The sequence below is a fragment of the Terrapene carolina genome, unplaced genomic scaffold, assembly GCF_002925995.2.
Source record: "Terrapene carolina triunguis isolate 2854851 unplaced genomic scaffold, T_m_triunguis-2.0 Scaffold194, whole genome shotgun sequence".
Lineage (NCBI taxonomy): Eukaryota > Metazoa > Chordata > Testudines > Emydidae > Terrapene > Terrapene triunguis.
The window spans coordinates 5,280,407-5,307,856 of record NW_020664545.1 but is presented as its reverse complement, the minus strand read 5'-3'; the positions used below and the strand labels follow the sequence as shown (position 1 = coordinate 5,307,856).

Sequence of the window (27,450 nt, the reverse complement as noted above, 5' to 3'; positions counted from 1 at the left end):
TCCTGCTGGTTCCCGGTGGCCAGGCCAGCTCGCTGCCTGGAAGGGAGCCGCAGGCCGCAAGAGACTGATTGGGCCAAGTGAACAGCGGGCTGTTTTGAACCGGCTGAGCCGAACCTCCTGATGAACATGTGGAAGGACGGCAGGATGCCACTCCCCAGTGAACGGCTCACCCAGAGCAGCAGCCGATAGTGAGATCAATTCCAGGACCCGCAGGACGTCTCCCAAGGGCTCAGCCTCGCAGTGGGATGGCGAATCTCTGGGCCAAACTCGGCCCTGTTATAAGCAGCAGCCATAGACGCCGAGTCCGTGGGTGCTCCGGGGCTGGAGCACCCACAGGGAAAAATTGGTGGGTGCTCTGAACCCACCGGCAGCTCCCCACCCCGTCCCAGCTCACCTCCGCCTCCTCCCCTGAGCATGCCTCTTCTTTCCCCAGCTCCAGCGCTTGCCGCCACGAAACAGCTGTTTCACGGCGGCAAGCACTGGGAGGAAGGGCGGAGGAGGGGGAACGCAGCGCGCTCGGGAAAGAGGCAGGACTGGGGTGGGGATTTGGGGAAGGAGTCCAATGGGGCAGGGAAGGGGTGGAGTTGGGGGCGGGACTTTGGGGAAGGGGTTGGAATGGGGGCGGGGGCGGAGTGGAGTCGGGGCGGGGCCGGGAGGGGGGTCACGAGCACCCACCGGCGCCAGGAAAAGTTGGCGCCTATGGCAACAGCAACTCCCACTGCCTTGCCAAGACGCCAGAGCGAATGGGGTTCCCGGCCCAGACATGCCACCCAACACACTCAGCTCCATCTCCCCTCATGCACACCCCGCTAGCTGTAAGCAGTGCTGCAGCTTGGGAACGGATTCCTTCCCCCACCCCCCCCCGGGCTGGGCCGGAGGGGGCACGGAATAACGCCGCACAGCAGGGAGGGAAGCAGAGCCCAGGACAAAGTCGAGTGGGTTGCAAGAAGCTCATTGAGCTGTGTAATTAAGGGCTGCGTCCAGGGGCGTTTGGAGTCCCAGGATCTGGCCCTACGGGGACTGGCCATACAGAACGGTGCTGAGCATTTGAGACAGCGACTTGCGTTTCCAACGGCTGTACCAACATTAGCCAGTCAAACCCCACAGCTCCCTAGCGGGGCAGGAATGAAGCACTGAAAGATACACAACTCCTCACTGGCACAGCTGGGATTACAATGCTGGAATTCCTGCCTCCCAGCCCCACGCGGCCTTCAAATAATCTCCCGGGGTAACCCAGCTCCCAGGGCCAGAGGGAAGCGCCGGCAGCGTGTGGTGTGAGCTGCAGTGGAAGGCAGGCGGGGCGGGGGTGAGGGGAGGGTGGGGAGGAGGAGGCTTAGCTGGAGAGGCCCGATAGCAATGGAGAGAAGAGAACCAAAACAAGGCTCTTACTGGCAGAGACGAGGTCCAGGTACTGGCAGAGAGCGTGGAGCAGCAGCCGCTCAAAGCTGGAACAAAAACAAACCAACCGGGCTTTGGTCACACGTGGTTCTGTAAACTCCATCGTAAGAGCTCACGGAGCAGCACGTCAGGCCCCCTGCGGCAAACAGGCTATTGGTCCAGATAACAGGGCCGGCTCCAGGCACCAGCTAAGGAAGCAGGTGCTTGGGGCGGCCAATACAAAGGGGCAGCACTCCGTCCGGTATCGGGGCGGCACGTCCGGGTCTTCGGCGGTGGGTCCCTCAGTCCCTCTCTTCCTCTTCGGAAGAGAGGGAGTGAAGGACCCGCCACTGAACTGCCACCGAAGAATGGAGCAGCGCGATTGAGCTGCCGCCGAAGTGCCGTTGATTGGCTTTTTTTTCTTTTTCTTTTCGCCGCTTTGGGTGGCAGAAAACCTGGAGCCGGCCCTGCAGATAACCTGAGGTTGGAGCGAATCTGGCCCTCTCTCTCTGAAGAGGACAGGTCTGTTGAGCCCCTCTCCAGCCAGCAATCTTAGATCCGATCCGACTCTTGGGGTATGTCTACACTGCAGTCAAACACCCGGGGCTGGCCTGCATCAGCTGACTCAGGCTCACGGGGCTATAAAAATCAGTGGAGACAGCCAGGCTTGGGCTAGAACCTGGGCTCTGGGACCCCTGAGGGGGGAGGGTCCCAGAGCCCAGGCTCCAGCCCAAGCCTGGACATCTACACTGCAATTTTATAGCCCTGCAGCCCCCCCGAACGCGAGTCAGCTGCTGTGCGCCAGCGACGGGCGTTTTATTGCAGTGAGGACATACCCTCATTTGGTGGCCGGAAGGCAGAAGATTGCATTCCAGGGGATGCAGGCAGAGGCCTCCGATCCCCACAAGTCCATTGCAACAGGCAACTCTGAAGAACTCGAGTCAAAGGCCCCTTCGTGGGGCCGCTCGGTCTGGCTCGTGCCTGCGGTCTGCAAGATCAGCCCCGAAGATCCAGTGTACCTGGCACCTTGACAGATTGACTGTCACACACCCCCAGTGACCTCATTACTAAGCGAGAACCCGCTCCAGCAGGAATCACCGGGCAAAACCCTCCCTCCCCCACTTCCTCTGGGACAGGAGCCAAGGTGCCCTGCCGTCCCAGCAGCAAGGAAGAAGGATTACCTATTGTCCATCATCGCTGTGTAGACGGAGTGAGGGGTGACGGAGAAAAAGGCCAGTAACTCCTCCTCCAGACACTCCAGGGTCCCCTGAAAAATGAGAATCAAGTGGAGGTGACAATATGGCTGAGAAGCTATTTGGAAGCTTGAAACCAGCATCGGGTCACCAGCTGCAGGCTAGGAGCTGCGTGCACCCGGAAAGCTGGGCCAGCCGACAGGCCGACCCGCGAACAGGATGCCACGAGATCCTCAGACATCTCCCTCTGAAGTGGACGGTTGCCAAGATAGTGTCTTCCATACCCCCGGGCAGCAAGCGTCTGCGTTCCCTACATGAAGTCACGTTCTGCCGCCTCGCCTGTGCAGGCAGGGGGGTGATGCATGCAGCTGGTCACAGGGACCGGGCCCCAGGAACTTCTCTGCTTTTGTAATCAGAGCCAGGTTTGGGGGGGAGAATGTAGCATTTCAGGTCTGACCCCTCAGCTGGTGGCAGATCAGTGAGTCCCAGCAGACCAGGCCCAGCTCCCCTGTATCAGGGCAGGTGGGCCCAACTGAGTGAATTCAAGGGGGGAGACAGGGGCGATAAAAGGCCTGTCAGAGGGGGCGTGTTTGCCCTGGAGCTGCTGTTCCAGAAGAGTAACAGAGCTGGCCGGGAGTGGGAGGCTGCACGAAGCAGGATCACCAGAGACCCCTGGGAGGGGAGGCTGTGAAACCCTGGGACAAAAGCTGAGCGGAGGGACCATTTCGCTTGCTTATGTTTGGACAATAAACCCAATCACAAGGAGGCTGGGCATGGCAGCGTAGGCTTGAACGCTGGGGAGAAGCCATGCCATGTCACGGTGCCCTCCTGCAAGCCTTTCCAGGCCCACTGAGAGCGACCGATCGAGATGTAGGATGTGAAGCACCAGCCTTTAGCTGTCACCAATGGAGAGGGAAAATCATTCCAACAAGGGCATTGGATCAGGACTCCCGGGTTCTGTTCTCAGTTCTGCCACTGATCCATGCAGGACCCAGCCCCCGTCTCTTTAATCTGCAAGGGGGCTGGGACCATCTCTGTATTCGCACAGCGCCTGGCATAATGGGCTTCCGATCTCCGGTGGGGCGTCTAGCCTCTGCTGCAACACAAATAATTCAGACGGGCGTTGGATGGGGATGGGACGGGGGAACCTCGTTCTCTGCAGCCCGAGGCAAGCAAGAATCCAAGAGCAGCAGCTTGTGAAGAGAAACCTCAGTGCTGGTGTTTCCCCTAAACAGTCTCTCCCAGCAAATATCTACATTCGCATTAACAAGCCGGCAGCCGCTAAAAGGCTTCCAGGAGGTGACTCCGGCTTCCTGCTGCTGCCTCCCAGGATAATAAGCGAGCAGCTCTTTGGAGCGCTGTGACCTAAGAAATTAGCAGCAAAGATCGGTGCACTTGGAGAGCAAATTGGAGCAGCCATGCCAGGCACGAGCGGGGGCTGCTTTTAAAAGCAGGGGCTGAACGGAGGCAGCGGAAAAACAGACCAAGAAAATTACAGCACTGAAAAGCAAAATCAAAGGGAGCGGAGAGCAAGGGCCCTTCGGTAATTGTCAGTGTACACCTACGGACGTGCCTGATCATACCAGGGCAAGCGCAATGTCTTCCTCCCGTCAGCAGAGGTGCATGCTGGGAGCGTGTACCCGGCCTGCGAAGTCTAGATACCCTTGTGGATCCTTCATGTCGTTCTCTTCCCCACCTCCTGCCTACAGACCGTGCTCCCCTCTCTCTTCATACGAGCACAGTGGCCAGCAGCAAGGATGTTGGATACTCGAACTCTAGCAGAGACAACTTCGTCCTCTGGAGCGAACCAGGGCTAAGGCGTCAGAGGGCTAAATCCTCCGTCTCCGGAATAGGGACAGCACAGGCTGGGGCAGAGCAAACCTCCCCGCAGTGGTCTGCCAGCGCCCCCCAACCCAACATGGAGAGGCTGCTGCCATCTCAGCGCCCCACTGGTTCCTTGGCTTCCCCCCGCCGAAGTTTATTAATAAAGGGAGGGCAGCTGTGATTTGTGTGATGTGGACACACCAGGAGCTAGCTGGAGACCTGGAGACACTCGACCCCCTAGCCCCCCGCCCTCAGGGACTGAACAGCCAGCAGATGACAAGAATTCAGTCCTTACTGGCCCGGATCACATTGAAACCCCACAACCTAGAGATGACAGGCTCCGTTTCCACCCCGCCCCACTCCCAAAATCTCTGAGCCCCTCTGTTCTTGAACTGACCAGACTTCTCTGGTCACCCACTGTGCACTGCGATTTCGACACCCGCTTCCCATTAACGGTACTGGGTGAAAACGTCGGCCCAAGCTTCCTGTGCCAACTGCAGCATCTTCCGCTGCAGCCGGGGGCGCGATCTGCAGCTCGTGCAGACGTCCCTGTGCTGGCCTGAAGCGAACGAGATTGCTAAAAATAGGAGCGCGGCCGGGGTGGCTTGGGCTGCGCGAGCCCACCTCACCCCCCGGGTACGTGCTCGCTTGTGCGGCTGGCAACACCGCATCCTCACTGCTATTTGTAGCGAGCTGGCCAGATGAAAGCTAGTGCAAGTACATGAACACAAGCTGCAAGTCCCACGGCCAGCTATAGCGTAGAGATACCCTGGTGCAGCAAACTGCAGCAGCATCAGGAAGTGTCAGGACAAGCATTGGCTCCGCCCACTGGATGGAAGGGGCACGTGGGTCACTGAGTCTATAGGAAACTTCTAGTTCTAGATGGGAGCTTCCGGCACCTGGATGGTCACCTGACCAATGACGTGACAGGGTCTCACCATAGGGATCCTGCCTCGTCTCAGGGTGGTGCGAAGCCGGCGGCTGATGCGCTGGAAACATTCTTTCGGCGTGTAAGCAGGATGCTCTGGAGGAAACAAAGAAACAGATTTAAAGAATCAGCATTCCCAGTGTTGCTCAGGGATGCGACAGCGGCAGCCGCACGCCAGGGACTTGAATGAATGTTGCCCTCAAAAGTGGGAAACCAAGCAAATGCAGAGTGAAGGTCGCACTCCTCAAACAAGGTGCACAAGTCACCTTAACTCTGCCCCAGAGGGGACGTTGAAGGCAGCTCAGCCAAGAGGGATCTGGAACAGGAAGAGGAACGGCTGTGACAGTCACCCCAGTGATTCCCTGCTGCTACAAGCCCCGGATGCCTGGAATCAGGTAGACACGCGCTCCCTCCCCTCTGTCCTGGACCAGCCTCAGCACCAGCACAGGGATGAATTTACCTCCATAGCTCCGGGTGGCATGACCTGCCCCCTCTCACCTCTGTGGGTACGGGCAGACACACCTGATAAACTGAGGCTCAATATTAACTAGCTCCCTGATGATTCTTTTAGCAGAGAGGCCAGGTTGTCGTGCTTCTCCGGCACGGAGTGATGTAGGAGGAAATGTGAGCAGCATGCAGCGGGGCAGCAAGGTGACACCTGGGAACGTAACGCCCACTTCAAGATTCAAAGTCACCCCTGTCCAGCCTTCCCGCCCCCTCTCGGTACCTTTCCACTTGTCCTCCGCTTTAACAGGGAGCTTCCTCTTGTGCTTCTTCTTGGCCTCTTCCTCTAGGTAGAGCAGGACCCTCTCCTGTTCCTCACCAGACCGGTTCATGAAGTCATTCCAGATCTGCGAAGGGAAGTCACACCACAATTTCAGTGTAGACGTGTGCAGCGGACTCAGATTCAGTCACCAGAACTCGGCCACCTCAGGTACATGCAACGCCGTGGTCTTCAGGCACCATTTGAAACTTGGATAAATTACTGCCCCTCCAGCCCACCCACCCCCCAGTCCTTGAAGCTTGTCAGATGGGGCAAATCTGTTCGTTGAAGTCCTCGGGCAGCCTAGAAAATCCACAGCCTGCTAGGAACAGAGATGAACAGACTAGTTTACAGGAAGAGCTTTGCCTGCCTAGCCCTGCCCTTGTAACAATGCCCGAGTTCACACCCAGAGATACTGGATCAGGGTTTGGAGCTCCTAACACCAGGGCTCTGAACTTCCTACTTATTCATTCTGGGGGCATCTCAAGGTGTCCACTCTGATCCAAGAAGTTCTGCATGGCCCTGGTGTGGCAGTGATCCCCCTCCAGGATGTTTTGCTGTCAGCTCCTGGGACTGAAAGCTCTCGTACCTGTGGCAGGATATTCTCAGAACGGGCTTTGGACTTTGCCCCTCTGGCCCCTGGCGTATTCCAGGACTCTCCTCAAGATGAGCTGCCTGGGTCAAGCGGTTCACTGACCACCAGATTGTTTCGGGGGCAGGAAATGCAGATGTTGTTGTCTTTTTAGACCCAATCTATTAAAGGGTTTTTTAAATGAACGTGACGAGTGCTGAAGTGATGGTGCCATTTATGAAATCCAACTGAGCTCAGCGCTAAACGCTAATTTAGGCTTCCTAACTCATGCCACACTTTGATCATAAAAGGCTACAGGCCTGCTGGGTTTATTACTGGTTTCAGTCCTGCATTCACAGCACCAGCCCTGCCCCTGGATCTTGGATAAGCTGGGGAGAGATCAGCTTTCTCGGCATTAAAAAGCACACATGAGCAAGGTGATGCTGTATTCTATTGGCCAGATTCCAAGGCCAGAAGGGACCACTGTCATCATCTAGTCTGACCTACTGTGTAACCCAGGCCAGAGAACTTCCCCAAAATAACTCCTAGAGCCACATCCCATCTTGATTTAAAATTTGTAGAAAATCCGCCACAACCCTGGGTAAACTGTTCCAACGATGAATTACTCTCACAGTTAAAAATGGACATCTCCTTTCCAGTCTGAATGTGTCTAGCTTCAACTTCCAGCCAGTGGATCGTGTTACACTTTTCTCTGCCAGTTTGAAGAGCCTATTATTAAATATTTGTTCCCCGTGTAGGTACTTATAGACTGAGGATCGAGTCACCCTTTAACCTTCTCTTTGTTAAGCTAAATGGATCGAGCTTCTTGAGTCTGTCACTATACAGCATGTTTTCTAATCCTTTAATCCATCTCATGGCTCTTCTCTGAACCCTCTCCAACTTGTCAACGTTCTTCTAAAATTACGGACACCACAGCTGGACACAGCATTCCAGAAGAGGTCGCACTAGTGCCAAATACAGAGGTAAATTCACCTCTCTGCTCCTATTCAAGACTCCCCTGTTTATGCATCCCAGGATGGTATTAGCCCAGGGGTTGGCAACCTTTCAGAAGTGGTGTGCCGAGTCTTCATTTATTCACTCTAATTTAAGGTTTGGCGTGCCAGTAATACATCTTAACGATTTTAGAAGGTCTCTTTCTATAAGTCTATAATATATAAAGAAACTATTGTTGTATGTAAAGTAAATAAGGTTTTTAAAATGTTTAAGAAGCTTCATTTAAAATTAAATTAAAATGCAGAGTCCCCTGGACCGGTGGCCAGGACCCAGACAGTGTGAGTGCCGCTGAAAATCAGCTCGCGTGCCGCCTTCGGCACGCGTGCCATAGGTTGCCTACTGCTGTATTAGCCCTTCTGGATACAGATTTGCTTCAGCAGCTCACATTCAGCTGATTATCCACATCCCCCCACAATCTTTTTCAGAGTCCCTGCTTCCCAGGATAGAGGACCCGTCCAGGAAGTATGGCCTGCGTTCTTTGTTCCTAGATGTATACCTTTGCATTTAGCCATATTAAAAATGCATATTGTTTGCTTGTGCCCATCTTGCTAAGCTATTCAGACTGCTCTGTATCAGTGATCTGTCCTCTTCGTTACTTACCACTCCCCCAATGTGTGTGTCACCTGCAAACTTTCAGAGATGATTTTACAGTTTCTTCAAGGTCATTAATCAAAATGTTAAACCACACAGGACCACGAACAGAACCCTGCAGAATCTTACTAGAAACAGAGCTGTTCAATCATGATTCAAAGTTTACAGTTACATTTTAAGATCTATCAGTTAGCCAGCTTTTAATCCACTTCACGTGTGCCGTGTTAAATTTGGTATCTTTCTAGTTTTCTTTTTTTTTTTTAAATCAAAATGTAGTGCGGTACCAAGTCAAATGCCTTACAGAAGTCTAAGTGTATTACATCAACACTATTACCTTTATCATCCAAACTTGTAACCTCAACAACAACAACAACAAAATCAAGTTAATTTGACAGGATCTATCTTCCATAAACCCATGTTGAATGGCATTAGTTATACTACCCTCCTTTAATAAATCAAGTCCTGTATTAGCTGCTGCAGTATCTTGCCCTGGATCAATAGCCGACTGACAGGCCTATCATTACCTAGGTCATCCCATTTACCCTTTTTCAATATTAACACAACATTAGCTTTTGTCCAGTCTTCTGGAACTTCCCCAGTGTTCCAAGACTCATTGAAAAAAATCAATATTAACAGTCCAGAGAGCTCCTCAGCCAGCTCTTCTAAAATTCTTGCATTCAAGTTATCTGGACTTGCTGATTTTAAAATGTCTATCTTTAGTAGCTGCTATTTAACATCCTCTTGAGATACTAGTGGCATGGAAACAGTGTTATCATATGATATGACATCTTTCCTCCCCGTCCCCCCCAAATACAAAACAGAAATATTTATTGAACACTTCTGCCTTCTCTGCATTATTATTGACAACTCTACCAGCTTCATCTAGTAATGAACCAATACCATTGTTAGGATTCTTTTTATTCCAAATATACTTAAACAACTCCTTCTTATTTTTCTTAACTCTGCTGGCCATATAGTTCTCCTTTTGTCCCTTTGCTTCCCTTATCAATTTTCTACGATTCCTAGCTTCTGATTTATATTACTATCAACCCTTCCATTTGTTATTTTATTTTTTAATATTTTATAGCTGCCTTCACCTCCCCTTTAAACCAAGCTGGGTTTTTTAACCAATATAGCCTTCTTCTTTGATTGTGGCTTTTGGGGCATCTAGTAAAGTTTTCCTAAGCAATTTCCAATTACCATTCATGTTTTTTTATTACATTCTTCCTCGGAGATGACTGGGCTCATAATTGTCTTCCGCATTGTGAAACTTCATCTTTTAAAGCACCAAATATATATACACTGATGGTCTGGACTTTATTCCATTTGCACATTTTAAATGTGATCAAGTCATGATCACTTGTACCTAAGCTACCATTAATTTTTAGTTCTGTGATCAGTTCCTCTTTATCTGTCAAGACGGAGTCTAATGTAGAATTTCCCCCAGCTGGATGCAACACTTTATGAGTTAGGAAATGGAAATTTCACAGATGGTTTAGTACTGAGAGCGCGAGATATCCAGTGTGAGTCACTCAAACTGAATCCCCCATGATCACGCAGCTTCCCCCCACACACACATTATAGGGAGGTGTGTAAGAAGATGGTCATCCTGCTCCCTAGTGTGATTTGGTGATCTGTACCAAACACCAACTAATACCGCATCTGGTGCTTTATCTGTTAGACACTGATCCATAAGCGTTCAACATCATTTTCTTCCACGTTATCAGCAACTCGAAAACAGGTAAGGCCATTTTTGACAGAGTGCGCCCTCCCTTTTTTGCCTTCTTGATCCTTGCTAAATAGGTTAGAACCCCTGATTTTAACATTCTACTCCTGGGACTCACCCCACAAGGTTTCAGTTATGCCAACTAGATCAAATTTATGCTCCTGAATAAGCAACTTCAATTCCTCGTTTGTTACCCAGGCTCCTAGCATTGGCGTACAGGCAATTACAGAATTTCTTCTCTTCATATCCTTTGGTCCCTTGATTAATTTTGTCCTCAGCATCCTGATTCTGTACTAAATGATGCTTGTATCTTCCCTCCTTTTTACCCTCCCTGTTTGTTAGTAGTTTAATGCCGTCCTGACCACTCAAGCCAGCCTGTGCCTAAGGAAATCAGTTCCTCTTCTACTGAGATGGAGGCCATGCAAACTATACAGCCCCCTCTCCCAATAGAAGGTGGTCCAATGTTCCACAAAACCAAAACCATACACCACTTACCTAGCCAGCAGTTCACTTCCAGCATCTTCCGCCTTGCCTTTTCCTTTGTTTCTGGGATTTCTGAGATGATCACTTGGACATTATTCTTCTTCAGCACGCTTCCAAGTTCCCTGAAGACATCTTCTATCGGCGAGATCTCTCACAACACGGTATCATGAGTGCCCCTATGAACCACCACCAATGGTTCCTTTCCCACAGAGTTCCAAAACCAATGCAGCCTTAGAGTGACATCTCGGGGCTTGGCTCCAGGAAGGCAGCACACCATCCTGTTTTCTGCTCGTCCCTTGCAGAATGTTCTTCTGATTCTTCTGAGCATTGAATCCCCAGCGAAGATAGTCTGTCCTCCTCTGCTGGTTGGACAACTTTGTGGACAAGCTTGATTTTTCTGACAGGTTGGTCCAAGCTGCCATCCACACGTGTGTCCTGTACATCTCTCGATTCCTTGGGACCGGCTGGATCTTGAGAGATTTTCTTCAGTTTCCATGTTAAGGACCTGACATTGACTGGCAACTTCTAACTGCGTGGAATTCCTCCTGGTCTTCTGCTCTGGTGGTCCAAGCTTGCCCATCCTCATCTATCCCCAGCTATGTAGAATGCTGCTGTGACCTCTTGTCTCTGGTGGTTCCATATTGCTAGGTCTCCTCTGACTGATTGGTAGCCAGCTCCTTTCTTCCTTGACCCTAGAGTACTGATGTTTCCTGAACCTGGCTGACTAGGAGCTCCTCAGCTTCTGATTTTCAGTAGCATCTCTACTTGCCCCTCCAATCCAAGAATTTTCTCCTCTGGCGCAGCCACCAACTTGCCCAGGAAGTCCCTTCTGGCTTCAGGCAGGAAAGAAAACATGACACATCCGTAGCAGGTCACCACCATGTGTTTACCGCTGGCCATCTAAAAATCGCATGTAGAGCTGCACCTAGAGAGAGCGCCTCTCACATTCCCTCACTCAACTCCCTCTGAAACTGTCCTGTTAGGTGCCTCCGTTCATGGCTCTCAAGTGACTTTTTATGCCAAGTCTCCCTGCTTAGCTCAGCTCTGCCCCTCATCGCCAGGCAGCAATTAACCACTCAGACTTCAGACAGACCAAACACCACTCACCAAGTCCCGCTACCTCCAACCACAGAGTCCGCAGCTAGACCTTCCGACAGTCCCCTGGTAGCTGCCTCTGTTCGCGTGCAACGTTAAAAGCCTAAACATCTAAGATAGGAGAGAGAAAACAACATTTCCAAACTTCTTGTTACAAAGCAGATTGCTACGTCTTGTCCAGCCAACCGCAGGACGGAGGTTTGGCAAGACACGGGTTTTGACGGAAGTGTCAGAGCACTGCAGGTCACACAGGGTTAAACATCAGGCACAAACCAAGTTGTTTGATGCTGCAAGTGTCGCTCCAGACAAGGCAAGCCTTGATTTAGCAACACCTGTTTATCAGGAAGTGCTGCTTGCTTTGATAGAGAACTTCCCGAAATGGAAAGCTCCTTTGAGCCAGAACCTGAGCAGGAACTAGTTCAGCGCTGGAGTTTTTGCTCCTATGCACAGACAAAGCCTCAATACCTCTGCTCCACCTACAGGCAACCTCCAAGTCAGGACATTAGCCTGCCACGTGATTTTTAAAGCTTGGTCTGACGACAGACCAGAAAAAGACCGACAAGGGAGCAGCCTTCACACCGTATGGTGGTTTTCACCATGCAGGAGAGATGGTCTCTGCAGACCTAGATGGAGCGTTGCATGTTGGGATACGGTGCCACTAAAAACACAGCAAATTCCACTGTACGAACTCTAGCAACTTGCCGGGCACACGAAGGCTTGACCTGGTGTGATCACTCATCAGGCAGAGCGTGGATATCAACATTCTACTCGGTGGTGTTGTGTCCAGCCGTCACCCACAATTGGCTGACTCACACACCCGGGGAAGGTCTCAAATGCCAGGGCTTGAGACGCTGAAGAATTTTGCTCGGAGGACCCGCTCCCTCCCAAGGCAACCTGGTCTGAACAGACATCCCGGGCGGTTCAGTCAGTGAAGCAGGCGGTGGGCATAACAGCTCATTACGATCTCCTACTCCAAGCCCTGGCCACGGAAGTCCTCCCCTGGTTAATTACCTATTTAATCTCCTCACAGAGAAATGATTCCAGCTTCCCCAAACAAACGCTGCCCTCTATTAAGTGAGCGTCTCAAATGAGGCCTCTGCGGCATCTGCTTGTCATACGGCCCCAGGGGACAGGAAGGCAGATAGAAACCATCATTGACTGGGTGAGTCAATGGCGAGCATTAAAACGCTGAGTTTCTTCACAGCTCTCTTAACGGAGGACGCCATTGCGTTCGCTAGCTAACGGCTTTGCTGGGGCGAGCTCCCCCTCCATTCGGCTCATTGTGCAGGCTCTTGAGGGTTTCCTGGCACAGGCCGTGCCCGCAGCTGCGACGGGCCCACGGAAGCTTGGCAACGTGCCACACTGTCTACATCACCCCAGGGAACTTTCCTCCCAACCTCTGACCCCCAAAATAGACCAGGGAATTAGCTTCTTAGCCGTAAAGAAAAATGTTGTTGCGGCCTCAACCCACCCACTCCCGCCGTCCCATCAGCTGGAGGCGGTTTCTGGACAGAAAACGGACTCCAGTGTGAATTAAGACATGGCCTCCCATCCTAATCTATAAATACTCCAGTGATCGCCTCAGGATAGACCCATTGTAGGAAAGACAGGAGTTTGCACTTCAGAGATCATCTCCAAGGCCCCTGCCCAAGGGAAGCCTGAGTAGGCACATCACAGCTCTTCCCCAGACAGAGGAGTTTGCAATTGTCTGGTCCAAAGGTCTCCTGGTACATATTTCCGCTGCTTTTGAGGGAGGATACGGCGCTCCCAGCCACAGGAAACCCAAGTAAACAGAAGACCCCTGGACGCCAAGGGAGCGCAGATCTTTCCGTGCGTGCCGGCCTTGCCTGGAGAAGTCACACAGCCCAAGGCAAAAGAGGGGACACAAGGAATTGCGCTTAATTTGGATGCCAGCACTTGGCTCTCAGATGCACTTGTTAATTGTATATGAAGCGAGGGCCCCGCCCCACTCAGGAGCCCATGTGGTGCCCTGGGAAGGACAGGATGGAGGCGCTTTCAGGGAGGTTAAAAGAACCTTGAGGCCCCAGTCTCCATCACTTTCAGACCAGCCAGATCCCCGGGCAGCATGGACTAGTGGGCTGAGCTCTAGGCTGGGAACCAGGAGCTCCTACGTGTTATTCTTGGCTCCGACACAGACTCACTGCGCAGTCCTGGCCAGGTCACCTCCTTACAGCACCGGGAGGCTGAGCGTTAGCCAGTGTTCCTGCAGCACCCCGGCAGGGACAGCAAGGCTCTAAGGACCAAGCGATACCGTTACTGGGCACTTTATGCCCAGGTTTCCCAGCGTGAGCCTGAAGCAGGTACATTCACCCCCGGCACCTACCTCCATGTACGTTTCGTTGTTGCAGGCCTCCGTGAAGATGCTTGGGGCAGCCGAGTGCGTGAGTTCCCCATCGTCATTCCCACATTCGTCCCGCTCCAGCAGGGTCATCAGGTACCGAGCTAGGAAACAGAGCCCTTTAGAAACAAGGAGCGGGAGCGCCAGGCAGAGCGGCTCTCAGCAAGATTATTGGGAGTGACTCCAGCTGGAGTCCCAGCCTGGGGTTCTCAGGCCGACGCAAAGCAAGAGACTCACCTGCACCAGGGCTGGGGCTGGGCAGGGGAAAGGGGAAGGAGAGCTACCCAGGAGCCATGCCCTGCACTGGAAACATAAGCAGGAATTGTTTGTAGCCCCTTCCCATCCTCCCAAATCAGGGATCAAGCATTCAACGTGGCAGAGACTCAAAGTCATCAAATCCCAATAGGGGATTGTTCCCTACATTTTCCGGAGCTCTGTCCCAACCAGTTTGGAGCCTCCACCACGTCCTCTGGGAGACTGTTCCTCCCTCGAACGGCTCAGGCCACTCTGAACGTCTCCTCTCCGGAGATTCAGCCCGAATCTTCCTCAATTTCATCCCATTACTCCTCGCCAGCCCCCACATGGGGTAAGATCCCTCACTCCACAGCCGGGCAGAACCGCATCAGTTTTACACCACCGCATCGTGCAAACCCATCGCTAGCTGACTAGTCAAGCGAGAGCCTTGGAAGTCATTAAACAGAGGGGCAACATCTACTGGAAAATACATCGGGTGGGGGGAGTCTGAAGACAGGGGGGCAGAGATCAGAGGGAAATATATTAGGAGCATTTTAAATAAGCAGTAGCAGCACATTGGCCAAGGTTGGCACAGGTGACCATGCAATCTGACACACCTGAAAGGGACCTGGGTTTCAGAGGGTGGATGCTCAGTCAGGCCCCTTTAAAAGTTCTCAAGTTGCGTACCTACCCCTCCACCCCACAAGGCACTAGTCACTTTTGCAAGCCTTGGCCTGTTTGTCCAGAGCGCTCCACGCAGTCACCTCTGCAGTGACTAGCTTCAAACTACCTCACTTATGTACCTGGCATACAGCCTGGCGATGAGCAAGTGCAGGCAGAGCCAGATTCCACCAGCCTCACTCACCGTGAACTGTGCCTCATGCTGCAAGCAGCTCCCAAGGAAACAGACCGGACTACCCCAGGGGTAAGAGACTGCTTAGTGCTTAGGGGGAAGCGGCCGCACGAAGCACAAAAAGGCTTGATCCTTACTGTTCTCCAGCCGCTGAAGGCTCTTGCGCCCCTTGGCCTTTGGGATGAGGTCGGAGTTGCGGATGGCCTGGTTGATGTAGTACTGCTTCCGTTTGGAGGGGGAGAACCTCTTGGATGGGGAGCTCCCCAGAGGAGGCAGGCAGTCTTCAATCCTCCTACAGAGACAGAGAGCACACACTGTGAGAGGTGCCACCTGCCGAGGGCTCTGTTCAGATCCTGAGGCCACCAAGGGCTGGCCCAGCTGAAAGGCTCTGGGGACCTAGGCCAGGAATAGTAAGAAGAGGGACTGCAGGGCAGCCTTGAGGATCGGATCGGCTGTGTATGGGGAGCCCAGGGCCAGAATAGCAGGGGGCCTGCAGGTCAGGACAGGGCCAGCACGAGAGCTGTGAATGGGGAACCCAGGGCTGGGGTAGAGGTCAGGACTGAGATGCATCAGCAGAGCTAAGCAGGGGAGAGGGGCCGGGCACGGCAGAGGGAAGCCCGGATAACACCCATTCTCATCCGGCTTTGTGCCAGCCAGTGACACATTCACTCAACGTTACAGTCAAAAAACTCCCAAAACAACCACCTCCATCCTTCAGGCTTCGAAGCCCAACTGGATTAGATTGCTTCAGTGGCCATGTAGTAACAACAAGATTTGATGCTTAATTAACTCTGCCAACATGCAAGTAAATAGACTGCCTGCTTCTCAGCAGAACGAAGACAAATTCCATCTGGCAGCCCAGATTCTCAGACGCCCAGGACCGGACCTAGCAATGCAATGAGCGCACCCAGATGCCGGGTTAGAGAACATGTCCATATGGGGGCTAGTCCTGGGCAGGCAAACCTCCGCAACCAGCCAGCGGAGCGATCCCCAGAGCAAAGTGTTTTGTTCTGATACACCAGTGCAAACCTAGAGGAATTCAACTGGGATTTCTTATGCAAGTGTCAAGGGAGACTTGGGCTTGGTGATTTCTCACTATTCCTTGGCGCGATGCATGAGCGCTGATGAACTGAGACGGTTCCCTCCAGTAAGGGGTCTCTACGTCAAACCCTGACTGACACTGCTTCTTCTTGTAACATTCCAGGGGGCATCACCCATAGCCGCTGACCCTTTGCACGTAGGCAAGGATCTCAAAGCACTTTAGAAAAGGTAAGTACTATGGTCTCCATTTGATAGATTAAAAAAAAACAGCCACACAGAGCACTTTAGGTCTGCTCTACAAGTTTTGCACTGGCACAACTATTTTGGTTGGGGTGTCATTTTTCACCAAAATAGTTATACCTGGACCACAGCCCTAGTTGGTGTATCAAGATGTCTTATACCAGTATATGTTATTCCTGTCAGGGAAGGGGAATAAACTATGCTGGCATAAGGCACCTTTATACTGGTATAGCTGCATCCACGCCAAGGCTGTGCTGTTTGAACTGTATCACTGTAATTAAAGCGGTAGTCCTTGTCTAAACACACAAGTTGTAAGTGATTTGTCCAAGATCACGAGGCAGAGCTAGGAACAGAACCCAAGATCCCAGATTCTCTCCCCCAATCTAAAATGATACAGTAGAACCTCAGAGTTACGAACACCCCGGGAATGGAGGTGGTTAGTAACTCTGAAACGTTCATAACTCTGAACAAAACATTATGGTTGTTCTTTCAAAAGGTTACAACTGAACATTGACTTAATACAGCTTTGAAACTTTACTCTGTAGAAGAAAAATGCTGCTTTTAACCATCTTAATTTAAATGAAACAAGCACAGAAACAGTTTCCTTACCTTGTCCATTTTTTTTTAAACTTTCCCTTTTTTTAGTAGTTTACATATAGCACCGTACTGTACTGTATTTGCTTTTTTTGTGCGTCTCTGCTGCTGCCTGATTGCATACTTCCAGTTCCAAATGAGGTGTGTGGTTGACTGGTCAATTTGTAACTCTGGTGTTCGTAACTCTGAGGTTCTATTGGTGGTAACATTATCCTGATCCCTATAGAAAAGTCATGAGCGAAAGCGTGCACAGCTGGAAAGTACAGGAAACCCATTTAGAGATAAAGCTACAAGCGGAATACCTTGCCTGTAGAGCAACCAGAAATTAGCGTATAAAAGGCCGAGCAGGGAGACAGAACTACTTGACCTTCGAAGTGAATACAATTGATAAACGAATGAGATACTCGCTTGCTACTGTCTGTCCTCTGTGATGCAGAGCAAAATTATTCCACCAAATCTACCTGGGCTGTTTGCCAACAACCAGCTAAAGAAAAAGACCCAGCTCTGATGTATTCACACACCACAAGCTGCTTTGTTTTTATTGATCATATAAATCCATTTTCAAGACCAGGGTTTTTATATTATGCACAGATACACAGTCATTATTATTATCTGAGTATTATTTTTTGTCAAGGTTCAAATTTCTTGGTCAAGATCCAGACCCCAGAGAGAACAACAAAATAATGATCCTAATAAGCAAATAAAAAGATTTCAGGGTCCGTTCTAAAGCATCTGGCCGTCCCGATTTGGCCCATAGTCCATCTATTGACTACCCCTGGTCTAGCTGAACCTCCTGGTAAATATTAAACCCAAGCATGAATTTAAGAGGAGTTCACTGAAGATCTAAGTTGCCTGTTTTTCTTTAAGAGCACAAAACTTTCCATCTGACTTTTTTTTTTTTAAACCTGCAACTGTTACAATCAACACCCAAGATCAACATAATTTAACATGTTTCTCTATTTCCTCCCCCCAATATCTTTGTGCATTCGGCAGCACTCTGTGTGCATTCGGCAGCAAGCTGCGTGCAATCAGTTTCACTGTTTGTTTTCCCCTTTTGTTTGTGTGAGTTTCCACACAGCAACAGGAGATAAACATAAAAAAAACCACCTACAGCTGTAAAAAAAAATTGGCAGGAGGGGGGGAGGGGCAGATCTAGCATCTCAAACTTTTTTTTAAACGGTTTGAAACTAACTACATTTCAGTTGTCTCTTTAAACAGAGGCTAGTTTGCAAGCTTAGGGGAACAGAGGACCGCCCGTACCCCCCCAACCCCGCAATGCTGCTTCCGCCAGTTACTACACCCAGCTTTGTGTCATCTGAGGTCCTGCTCTTCAGACCAATGGGGGCCCTCCTTGCAAGCACACCTGGTGATGATCACAAGGGCAGCCACGCAGCATCAACCAGGTGAGTCACAATGTTATGGTGCTTGGGGCCAAGGTTTATGCTCACTTTAAATCTATCTCCTAGGCCTGGAGTACTGCAGATCAGAGACCGTCTCTCCCCCAGGTCCCTCCAAGGCAGCCGGCGGTCATCTTTTTACCCATCCTCATCCGGGTCAGGCCAAGGGCAGGAACCCCCTTGGTTCTAGGACTCCCTTCCTGCAGTAGAGCCAGGGGATTCCCGCTGAAGCTGCCTTTGAGGCCTATTCACCCCATCTCTGAACCAGTGGATAGAGCCCTGGACTGGGAGTCAGGAGACCTGGGTTTTACCATTGCCATTGGCCTGCTGCAGGAGTCACGTCAGATATGTGCCTCAGTTTCTCCACCTGTAAAACGGTGATAATGATGGTGATCTTCCTGTGTAAGGCGCTTTGAGATCTACTGATGTAAAGCAATGCATAAAAACCAGGGATGATTATTCTATTCCTGGCTCTGCCACTGACTCACTATGTGACCTTGGGCGAGCCACCATCCTGGTCCCCGCCCCCTCCCACCCTTTGTCTGTCTTGTCTATTTAGACTGTGAAAATGCTGCGCCCATTGAAGTCAACAGGAGTTTTGCTATGGACGTCAATGGATCCAGGATTCCATCCTAAACTCTTTGGGGCAGTGACGGTCTCTCACTACATACAGCGCCGAGCAGGTCCGATAGGGCCCTGACCTTATTTGGGTGTTACTGTACTCCAACTAACCCAGCTTTGACCCCCTCCGAGATCTCTCCTTGCCGATCCCTTTCTGGGACTATTTTTTCTGCCCAGTTTAAGCTGTAGGCTGGGGCCTCTGGCTAATGGCTTCACTTTGTTCGGATTATTTATAACATCCCAGGTACAGTAGAACCTCAGAGTTACAAACACCCAGTGTTTTGAACTGACCGGTCAACCACACACCTCATTTGGAACCGGAAGGACGCAATCAGGCAAAGACTTGACAAGTTAAGAAAACTGTTTCTGTGCTTGTTTCATTTAAATTAAGGAGGTTAAAGGCCAGGGTTCTCAACCCTTTTCGTTCTGAGGCCTCCCTCAACATGCTATAAAAACTCCAGTGCCCAGCAGGGCTGGAGGGGGGAGAAATTCGGGGCTCCAGGCCAGGGACCCTTGAACATAGGTGTAGTTTGACTTCTATTTTTTGGGGGGGCAAAGGCCGCTTGCGCCGAACCGCAGGGTCCAGGGACGGAGCGCCACCCCGACCCCGTGACTCACCTCAGCAGGTCGCATCCACCTGTCAGGGGCTGTGTGCTGGTGGCTGCTCCCCGAGGGCTCTGCCGGCCCCGGAGCCAGGTCCCTGCCTGGGCAGCTCTGACCGGCTGCGTGAGCAGTCAAAGGGGGCTGGGAGCGGAGGAGCAGCCGCAACCCCTGGCACCAGCAGCAGATGGGGGAATGCCAGGGCTGCCCACTCCATGGCACCACTAGCTAGAGGAGCCGCTGCCCATGCTGCCTGGCTCCAGCTTCCCGCCTAGGATCTGGCCCCAGGGAGGGGCCTGAAGGAGAGGAGGAGGTGGGGGGGGGTGGAGCTGCCCCCCAGGACTGCCCCACTCTGGATAAGGCACTGCAGTTTGGAGGGGAAACACCCTCATGCCCCCTCAATTCTGCCCATGGGCTCAGGGCTTCTAGCCCTGCTGCTTCCAGCTTTGGCCGGGGGAGCTCAGGGTTTCAGCCCCATCCTCCTACTGAAGCCGGGAGCAGCAAGGGGGGAAGAGAGGGGAGCTCTGGGTTTTCAGCTCCAGGCTGCTCCCGACTTCAGGGGGAGGGAGGGAGAGAGGAGAGGAAGGGAAGCTTGGGGTTCCAGCCCCACGCCACCCCCAGCTTCAGCCCCATGGGAGGCACTGGGGATGGGGCTTCAGCCACACGCTGCTCCCGGTTTCAGCCCCACGGGGGGGGGGGGGGGGGGGGGGGGGGGGGGGGGGCCTCCGGCCGCCCGCGGCCCCGGGTTCCGGCCGGGGGGGGGGGGGGGCAGGGCTCAGGGTTTCAGCGGTGGGGCCACGCAGCCCCGCTGAAATGGCTCGCGGACCCCCAGGGGCCACAGACTTGCAGTTCAGAACCGCTGGTTAAAAGCAGCCTTTTTCTTCTGCATAGTAAAGTTTCAAAGCCCTTAGTAAGTCAGTGTTGAGTTGTAACCTTTTGAAAGAACCAGAACGTTTGGTTCAGAGTTCTGAACAACCTCCATTCTCGAGGTGTTCGTAACTCCGAGGTCTTATTGTACTTTGAGATGGGGATTTGATGAGTAAGTCACAGCCCAACTGTGCACGGGTTGTAAAGAGCAATTTACAATTCATGACTCAACTTTATTTAAGATTTAAACCTGCTCCAGCCAGACTGAGAATCCAAACACAAGCAGCATTGTGCTAGTGTATGAGACCATGCCAGAGACTCCCAGCGACTGTCACTGCAGGCTAAGTTTGGTGTAAAGAGTAAACAGCATAAATGACAACCAAAAAAACCCCCCAAACAAATTAAGTTTCTAATAATCCCAGGTATCCTTTAAAAAGAACGCAAGAAATTGTAATGCAGGTTTCATACTGAGAGCATCCAGTCTGACTCCTGAAGTCTGACTGCACAGAAGGAAGAGACACCTCTGGGTCCTTCAATCAAAGCAACTGCTGTCTGGATCACGCTAATTCCACACTGCATAAGGAAGAGTGGCCTCACATTTAAGGCATCGGATTGGGATTCAGGAGATCTAGGCTCAATGCCTGGCTCTGCCACCGATTTCCTGTGTAGTCCTGGGCAAGACACAGTCTCTCTGTGCCTCAATTTCCCCATCTGTAAAAGGGGGATTAGAATCCTTCATGTTTCCTGTTTAGATTGTAAACTCCTTGGGGACATGGGCTGTCTCTCACTATGTGTCTGGATGTACCATGCTACTGTAACTAATACTGGCTAAGAATGCCAGTGGGTTTGATCAGTCACACTTCCCAGCGACCGGCACTTAGGAAAACCAGGCAAGGGGAACATTGGGAACCTTCCACAGAAGTCGCTTCTATTGTGGAGGTCTGGTACTTTAGCTCTAAGAGTCATGCTTAGTGGCAGCTTGAGGTCAATAACATAGGTGGATGGTTTAACCCTCCAAGTGGACTTATTCAGAAAGAGGAAAATGCCCCTCAGCTGTAGCTACAGGAATATTCCCTGGCTCCACTGAATACCCTAATTCTGTCAATCTGGAGCCCCATTACACATCTCCCCTCATGAAACGTGCATTTCATTGGCACAGCTCCCCTCACCATCTGGAAGATGGGAGGGCTGTGCTGGCAGGTTACCAATTGCAAACGGCACACAGGGATGGGAGGAAGACAAGGTTTTTAATTTGCCTCTCTGTCCTCATTTTTTTTCTTGTGGGGCCACACCAGGGAGAGAATCTCTATTGTAAAATCTCTCACCCCTTCCAACTGGGGCAGGGACAGAGGGTCAGAGATGATCTTGCAAAACAGAGGCAGGAAACTGGCGTGACAACGAACAGAAGGAGATGGAGAACCTTGCGCAGTGCTGGAGCTCCAGAAGAGAAGGAGAACCTGCACAGATGTCTCCGATATAAGCATGGCTTAAAAAAAAAAAAAATCATCCCACATATAGATGAACCGGCTCATCATAAAGTTGACGTGCATGGAACCAACAGGTTTCATTCAAGTGTCTCAAAATCTGTAGACCTAGAGTTAGTACCAGAATACCAGTAGCCCAGCGGCCTATTGCATTATCTGAGATTTGTTTGACTTAAAGAGGATTTTGCAGAAGAGGAAAAATCCAAGGCAATGCACGTTCTGAAATACCCAATTTTAATGACACCTTAAGGCAGTCACAGCTCACCATAGCAGGGCAAAGAAAAAAAATAAAGAGGACATTTCCCTCTGACCTCGTCTGGAAAAAAGCTTTTAGAAATAAACAAGCAAGTTTCACCACCGAGGGCGTGTTCCAAGACTTTGGTGCCAAGTTTAATTTGCCTTGTGCTAGCAGGTTAGCTCTTGCCATCCTGCCTGGTATCCTGGCAAAAAGCACCACGCTTATAGGTTAGCGGGCAGGCCTTTCATCCTACTCTGAGACTACTTCTATGCACGGAGAGCACTTCTGCGCTGTCACTGATTAACCCTGTTCCTTAGAAGAACATTCAAGTGGAAAATCTACCCCGAGGTTGTTCTGCTGGAAGTTATGGTTTTGCAGTTCACCTTGTCTGTCAGGAATCAACACTTTCTTCTGACCTCTGCTTCCGGACTGGCACTTGGAAGGGTTTAATGTACCTGAAAGCATTTGTTCCAGTCTGCCAATTCAGTCCTTGTCCAAGTCGTTCCCACGTGACTTTAGTGGCAGATTTCAAGAAGCAGCAGAGCTAGGGGTGAATGCTTTATCCCACTGGAAGGATGCTATTCCTGCCTGATAATGCACAGCACAACTTGCTAGCTCCAGCTTTTCTTAAGCTCATAGCCACTATGAAGACAGCGTTGCCTAGACAGGGAACTGGAGTAGGACTCAGGAGGCATAGGTTCAAGGCACAGGTCTGCCACTGGTTTGCCAGCTGACCGTAGGCAACTCATTTCACCCGTGCCTCAGTTTCCCCTCCCCACCTGTCAAATGGAGGTAATGACCTACTTTTGAAAGGGATGATACATGAACTAGGTGTTAGTAGTAGCTACCGAACAGTTCAAGCAGAAAAAAATCCACGCCAGAAGGTGACTGGCCTGCCTTTCGCAGGTCCCGTCAGGGCGACAGACAACTGGTTTAATACTACCTGGGAATCTCCGATCTTCCCCCTCCCTGCCAGCTTTTAAATGGTAACAGATTCATTTTCAGCCTTGGAGACTCACAAGGCACGGTGACCTTACAACCACGCAGGCCCCTCGGTAACGGGCCCCGGTCCAGGAGTGAATAGCAAGTCCAAGACCGGCTTAATTTTCAACCCGTGACAGTCATAGCAGGTTGCCCAGATACTCCTACAGGCAGACCAGGCACAGCATCATGCCAAGGCCTGTTCACAATCTCTTAGAAAGAAGGCAACATTTTTCTGGCAGCAGCGTGAAGCCAAGCTGTTTTTCCCTAGCGTTCCACCACCACCACTTGCTTGGCCAGCTCCTTCCAATCCTTCTCTCCACTTACACAACCAGTGGCTTAGAAAGGGGACTAGTTCTTGTCACCTCTCTCCTCCGCCCCGAAGAGCCCTTCTCCACACAGATAGCCCCGGTGCCATCGGCTTCCCCCAGAGATGCTATATTCTGCTGTTCCTTCAGCATCACAGCACGGACAGCGTTGCTGCTAGAGAGTGTAAAAATCTCACCCGTCGCTGCTTTTTACTCCACGAGCAAACGCGTTCTCATCTCTCACCCTTTCGCCTCCCCCCGCCCGGGTTTGGATTAAAAACGGGGGTGGCTCTCTAGCAACCAACAGAGCAAACTTCCAGCCAGTGCTAAAGCAAGCCACAAACCTCACAATGACACGCACCTGATTTCCACATTGCTGCTCAAAAACAGTTCCTTAATGGCCCTCCCCCCGCCCCACAATCAAAGGAATCAGCTGATTTCATTACAGGAGAGCTGTAAACAAACAAACAGTTTCTGGCCTTTACTACTTTATGAACAGGATACGCTGGGAACGGTCCCGAACGGCCCCTCACGTTAGAAACTGGCTTTGCAGAATTGAGCCTCATGCATTAGTCCCAAGGAAGATCGCTGTTCATGCTAGGACAACAGTCATGGGAGCAGGGCTTCCCTATCCGGTATGGACAGCATCCTCCTTCTAGAAAGCCATCCTATACAGACTATAACCCCCGAGTACCGCATGGCTTCCAGACAGATACCCTGGTTAGGATCTCTAGGGCCCTGATGGCAACCAGGGTTTTACCCATTTTAGCTAGCACCTGATCCCTATAGCCACCATGGCAAGGGCCAAAGGGAGGGTCCAGTCTTGGGACCATTTCTGACAGGAGCATCCAACATGAAATGGGTCATTTCAGCAGATGACAGCGGCAGACTCAGTTTCCCCAACATGCCCATGTAGGCAGGTCTGAGCCCCAGACGCCCAACAGGCAGAACAAGGAGAATATGCCCCTCGAGGATTTCTGTTCACACCCACCTTTAAAAAGAAAAAACCTCAGGTAATCAACCCAAACCAGGTGCTTGTCAAGGTCTTCCTCTTCCATGATTTCTATACCGACTTCGATCAGTCCTTCTGCCTTGTTAAGTGCTGTGGCCGCCCAGCCGTTAGGGCAGAGCACAGAGTCAGTAGCTCTGTATACTAAATGCAGTGAGACAGGGACTCCATGTGACCCCCTCCCAGGGCCAACTCACGCCCTCTCTCTATGCCCAGCTTCGCTCACAGGTGGACGATGATGCTAACTTAACTCCATAAAGTATTTGGTGACCTTGGATGAAAGGTGCTATAATTGCAGAGTGCAAACAATAATTAGTTAATTATCCAAGTAATAACCCTGTGCCCCTTATCCACCCAATGCTTCCAGCCTGCGGTTCACGAAGAATAGAAAACAAAAGGTCTCATGGTACAAAACATGTTACCATTTCCTGAGGTTCATCTAACTCCGCTGGTTTCAGCCTTTTCCATACTTGTGATCCCCCTTTCCAACAGGAGCTCTTTGGAACCTTCCCCGCAATCTAGCCTCGACAAATCGCAGGGTAGTTACAACACCCAAAGTCCATTTCCGACTCCCAGGTCGAGACTCCAGGATCTAACACCAGGTCTGGTGGACAGCCAGAGGCCTGCTTCTCCTTAGACGCTGGAGAGGAAGGATTGTTTAGTGATTAGAGCACTAAACTCTGGAACTCAGGAGATCTGCGTTCAATTCCCGGCTCTGACACACCTCAGGCAAGTCACTTGGTTGGTATGTGCCTCAGTTTCCCCTCTAACATGGAGATGAGGCTCCTTCTCTACTGCACAGGGGCGTTGCCAGGGTAAATACATTAAGTCTTCGATACTATGGGAACGGGGGCCACAGAAATATGTATCCACACCCGAGTGCCACAACTATGCTGACCTCACCCCCTAGCGCAGACGCTGTTAGGTCATAGCTGTGGTCCTATAACCCCCATAGTGCATACAAGCCCTAAACTAGACAGACCTTTTCCAAATGAGCATGTTATGCAACCATTCTGGTTGGGGACAGAATACCCACCCAGGACAGCTACATTAGATGCAAAGCAGGGAAGAACAGGGCTGGGGAATCCCATTGGCAGGAGGCCTCAGGGCTGTCTATATGAGATGGTTGCACTGGTTTTATTCCAGGTGTTACTTGAAACCAATGTAGTTAAACCAGTGCAAAAGGCTGTGTGAACACGTATCCCAGTTTAAGCCAGGCAGCTTGTTTCAGTTTAGCTTAAAATCAACTGAGAACTGAACAACCACCACCACAAAAAAGCTTCTCCACAGGAATTTGCTTCAAATTAACTTCAACTGGAGCAACTTCTGCATTTAAACAAGGCCTTATACGGTACTTTCAGGGCTGTAGTGGGTCACAGAGGGAAGATAGCTGGATCACAGGCCCTTTGGAGGTTCAAAGAGCCCTACCCAGAGCAAGGTGAAAGGTATTTGCATTCCCGGGGCGGCTGATCAGAAGGGAGGAGGAAACAGCGATGACTTTCTATGTGTCACCAAGACAGAAGGGTATGTGTGTGCGCGGGGGAGTGGCCTTAGCACCTGTGCCAGGTGAAGCAGACGCCCTAGACACGTATGGGACCAAGGTCTCATTCTAGGGGGAAACGAAGCAGAGGGAACCTTAGGCTGTTCCAGTCTCTATAGGTTCTCATACCACCTTCTTCCCTGTAGCTCTGAGCACCTGTCAACTGTGCCTTAAGCAAGATGACTAGCGATGTGCAGCCTGGGCTCTGTCCCCACTGGGTACAGGCTTGGGCCACAGTGTGCGTGTGTGGGGGCCAGCACAGCCTTGAGACCAGAAGATTGGAGCCATTCAGGTTTAACCCCTCACTCCCTGAAGGGAGAAACAAGGGAGAATAACCCTCTAGTATTTACCTGACTGGAGGTGGGGGCAGTTCCTCTTTTTTTGTCTGCCCCCCTTGGGGTAAGGGGTGGGGTAATATGGTACCAGAGAAAGGGGGAAGAACATTAATTTATCACCACTAGGGCGAGTGAGGCCCCCAACCTCAGAGAGGGGGGGATCTGACCATGTGTGGGGACTGAGCCCCTCCCTGGGATTGGGGGGGCAGAGAGAGGGGATCTCTCCTATGTGGGAGGGAAACAACCCCCAGAACCCTCGCCCTGAAAGGGCGGGGTGATCTCCCCTGTGGAGACAGGGACACCCCCTGGGAAAAGAAAATCTCCCCTGGGTGGAGAGGGAACCCCCTGGGCTGCCCCCACTCTCCCAGGGAAGGGGGCTCGGGATCTCCCCAGGGGGCAGAGAACCCCCACTCTGGCTGCTCCCAAGAAGGGGAAGAATCCTCCTGTATAGGGACCCCTGGGGAAGGGGGATCCCCTCTGTATGGGCAGGGGGCCCCCCCAGGGACGGACGGACGGGGGAACCCCGGGGCTGCCCCCCCGGCAGGGTCCCCCAGGGACGGACGGGGGACCCCCCGGGCTGCCCCCCCCCGGCAGGGGGCCCCCCCAGGGACGGACGGGGGAACCCCCGGGGATCCCCGCACCACTCACAGGTAGGGCTCCTCCGGGGCCTGCCCGCCTCCGGCCTCCCGGCCCGTCAGCACCACCATGGCGGGGCCGAGCGAGCGAGGCGGCCGGGCGGCTCCGCTCCGGATACAGGGGCCGCGGTGCCAGCCCCGGGTCCCCCCGCCCCGCCGGAAGTAGCGTCAGGCACGGGGCGGGCCCGGGGGTTAACCCCTGCGGGCCCGGGCGGGGAGAGAGGTGCCGCTCGGCCTGGGGCCATAGAGACAGAGGGGCAGGATGGGATGGGGGGGCAGCAGGAGATGGGGCAATAGAGACAGAGGGGCAGCAGGGAATGGGGGTGCAGCAGGGAATGGGGTGTAGCAGGAGATGGGGCAATAGAGACAGAGGGGCAGGATGGGATGGGGGGCAGCAGGGGATGGGGCAATAGAGACAGAGGGGCAGCAGGGAATGGAGTGCAGCAGGGAATGGGGTGTAGCAGGAGATGGGGCAATAGAGACAGAGGGGCAGGATGGGGTGGGGGTGCAGCAGGGAATGGGGTGCAGCAGGGAATGGGGTGTAGCAGG

The 27,450-nt window shown here is 52.0% G+C and overlaps 1 protein-coding gene across 1 annotated transcript in view; it reads right to left on the bottom strand.

The window, feature by feature from the left end:
• The window catches only part of R3HDM4 (R3H domain containing 4), a 31,262-nt gene extending 4,231 nt beyond the window's left edge, over positions 1-27,031 (bottom strand). Inside the window, exons 1-7 of the mRNA XM_024204379.3 lie at positions 26,915-27,031; positions 15,149-15,303; positions 13,910-14,028; positions 6,050-6,173; positions 5,333-5,418; positions 2,559-2,644; positions 1,390-1,445 (exon numbers count right to left, since the gene is read on the bottom strand). Coding sequence (XP_024060147.1) covers positions 1,390-1,445; positions 2,559-2,644; positions 5,333-5,418; positions 6,050-6,173; positions 13,910-14,028; positions 15,149-15,303; positions 26,915-26,973 — 685 coding nt within the window. The 5' untranslated portion in view covers positions 26,974-27,031. The remainder of the gene's footprint in view (positions 1-1,389; positions 1,446-2,558; positions 2,645-5,332; positions 5,419-6,049; positions 6,174-13,909; positions 14,029-15,148; positions 15,304-26,914) is intronic.
• Positions 27,032-27,450: the final 419 nt, after the last annotated feature.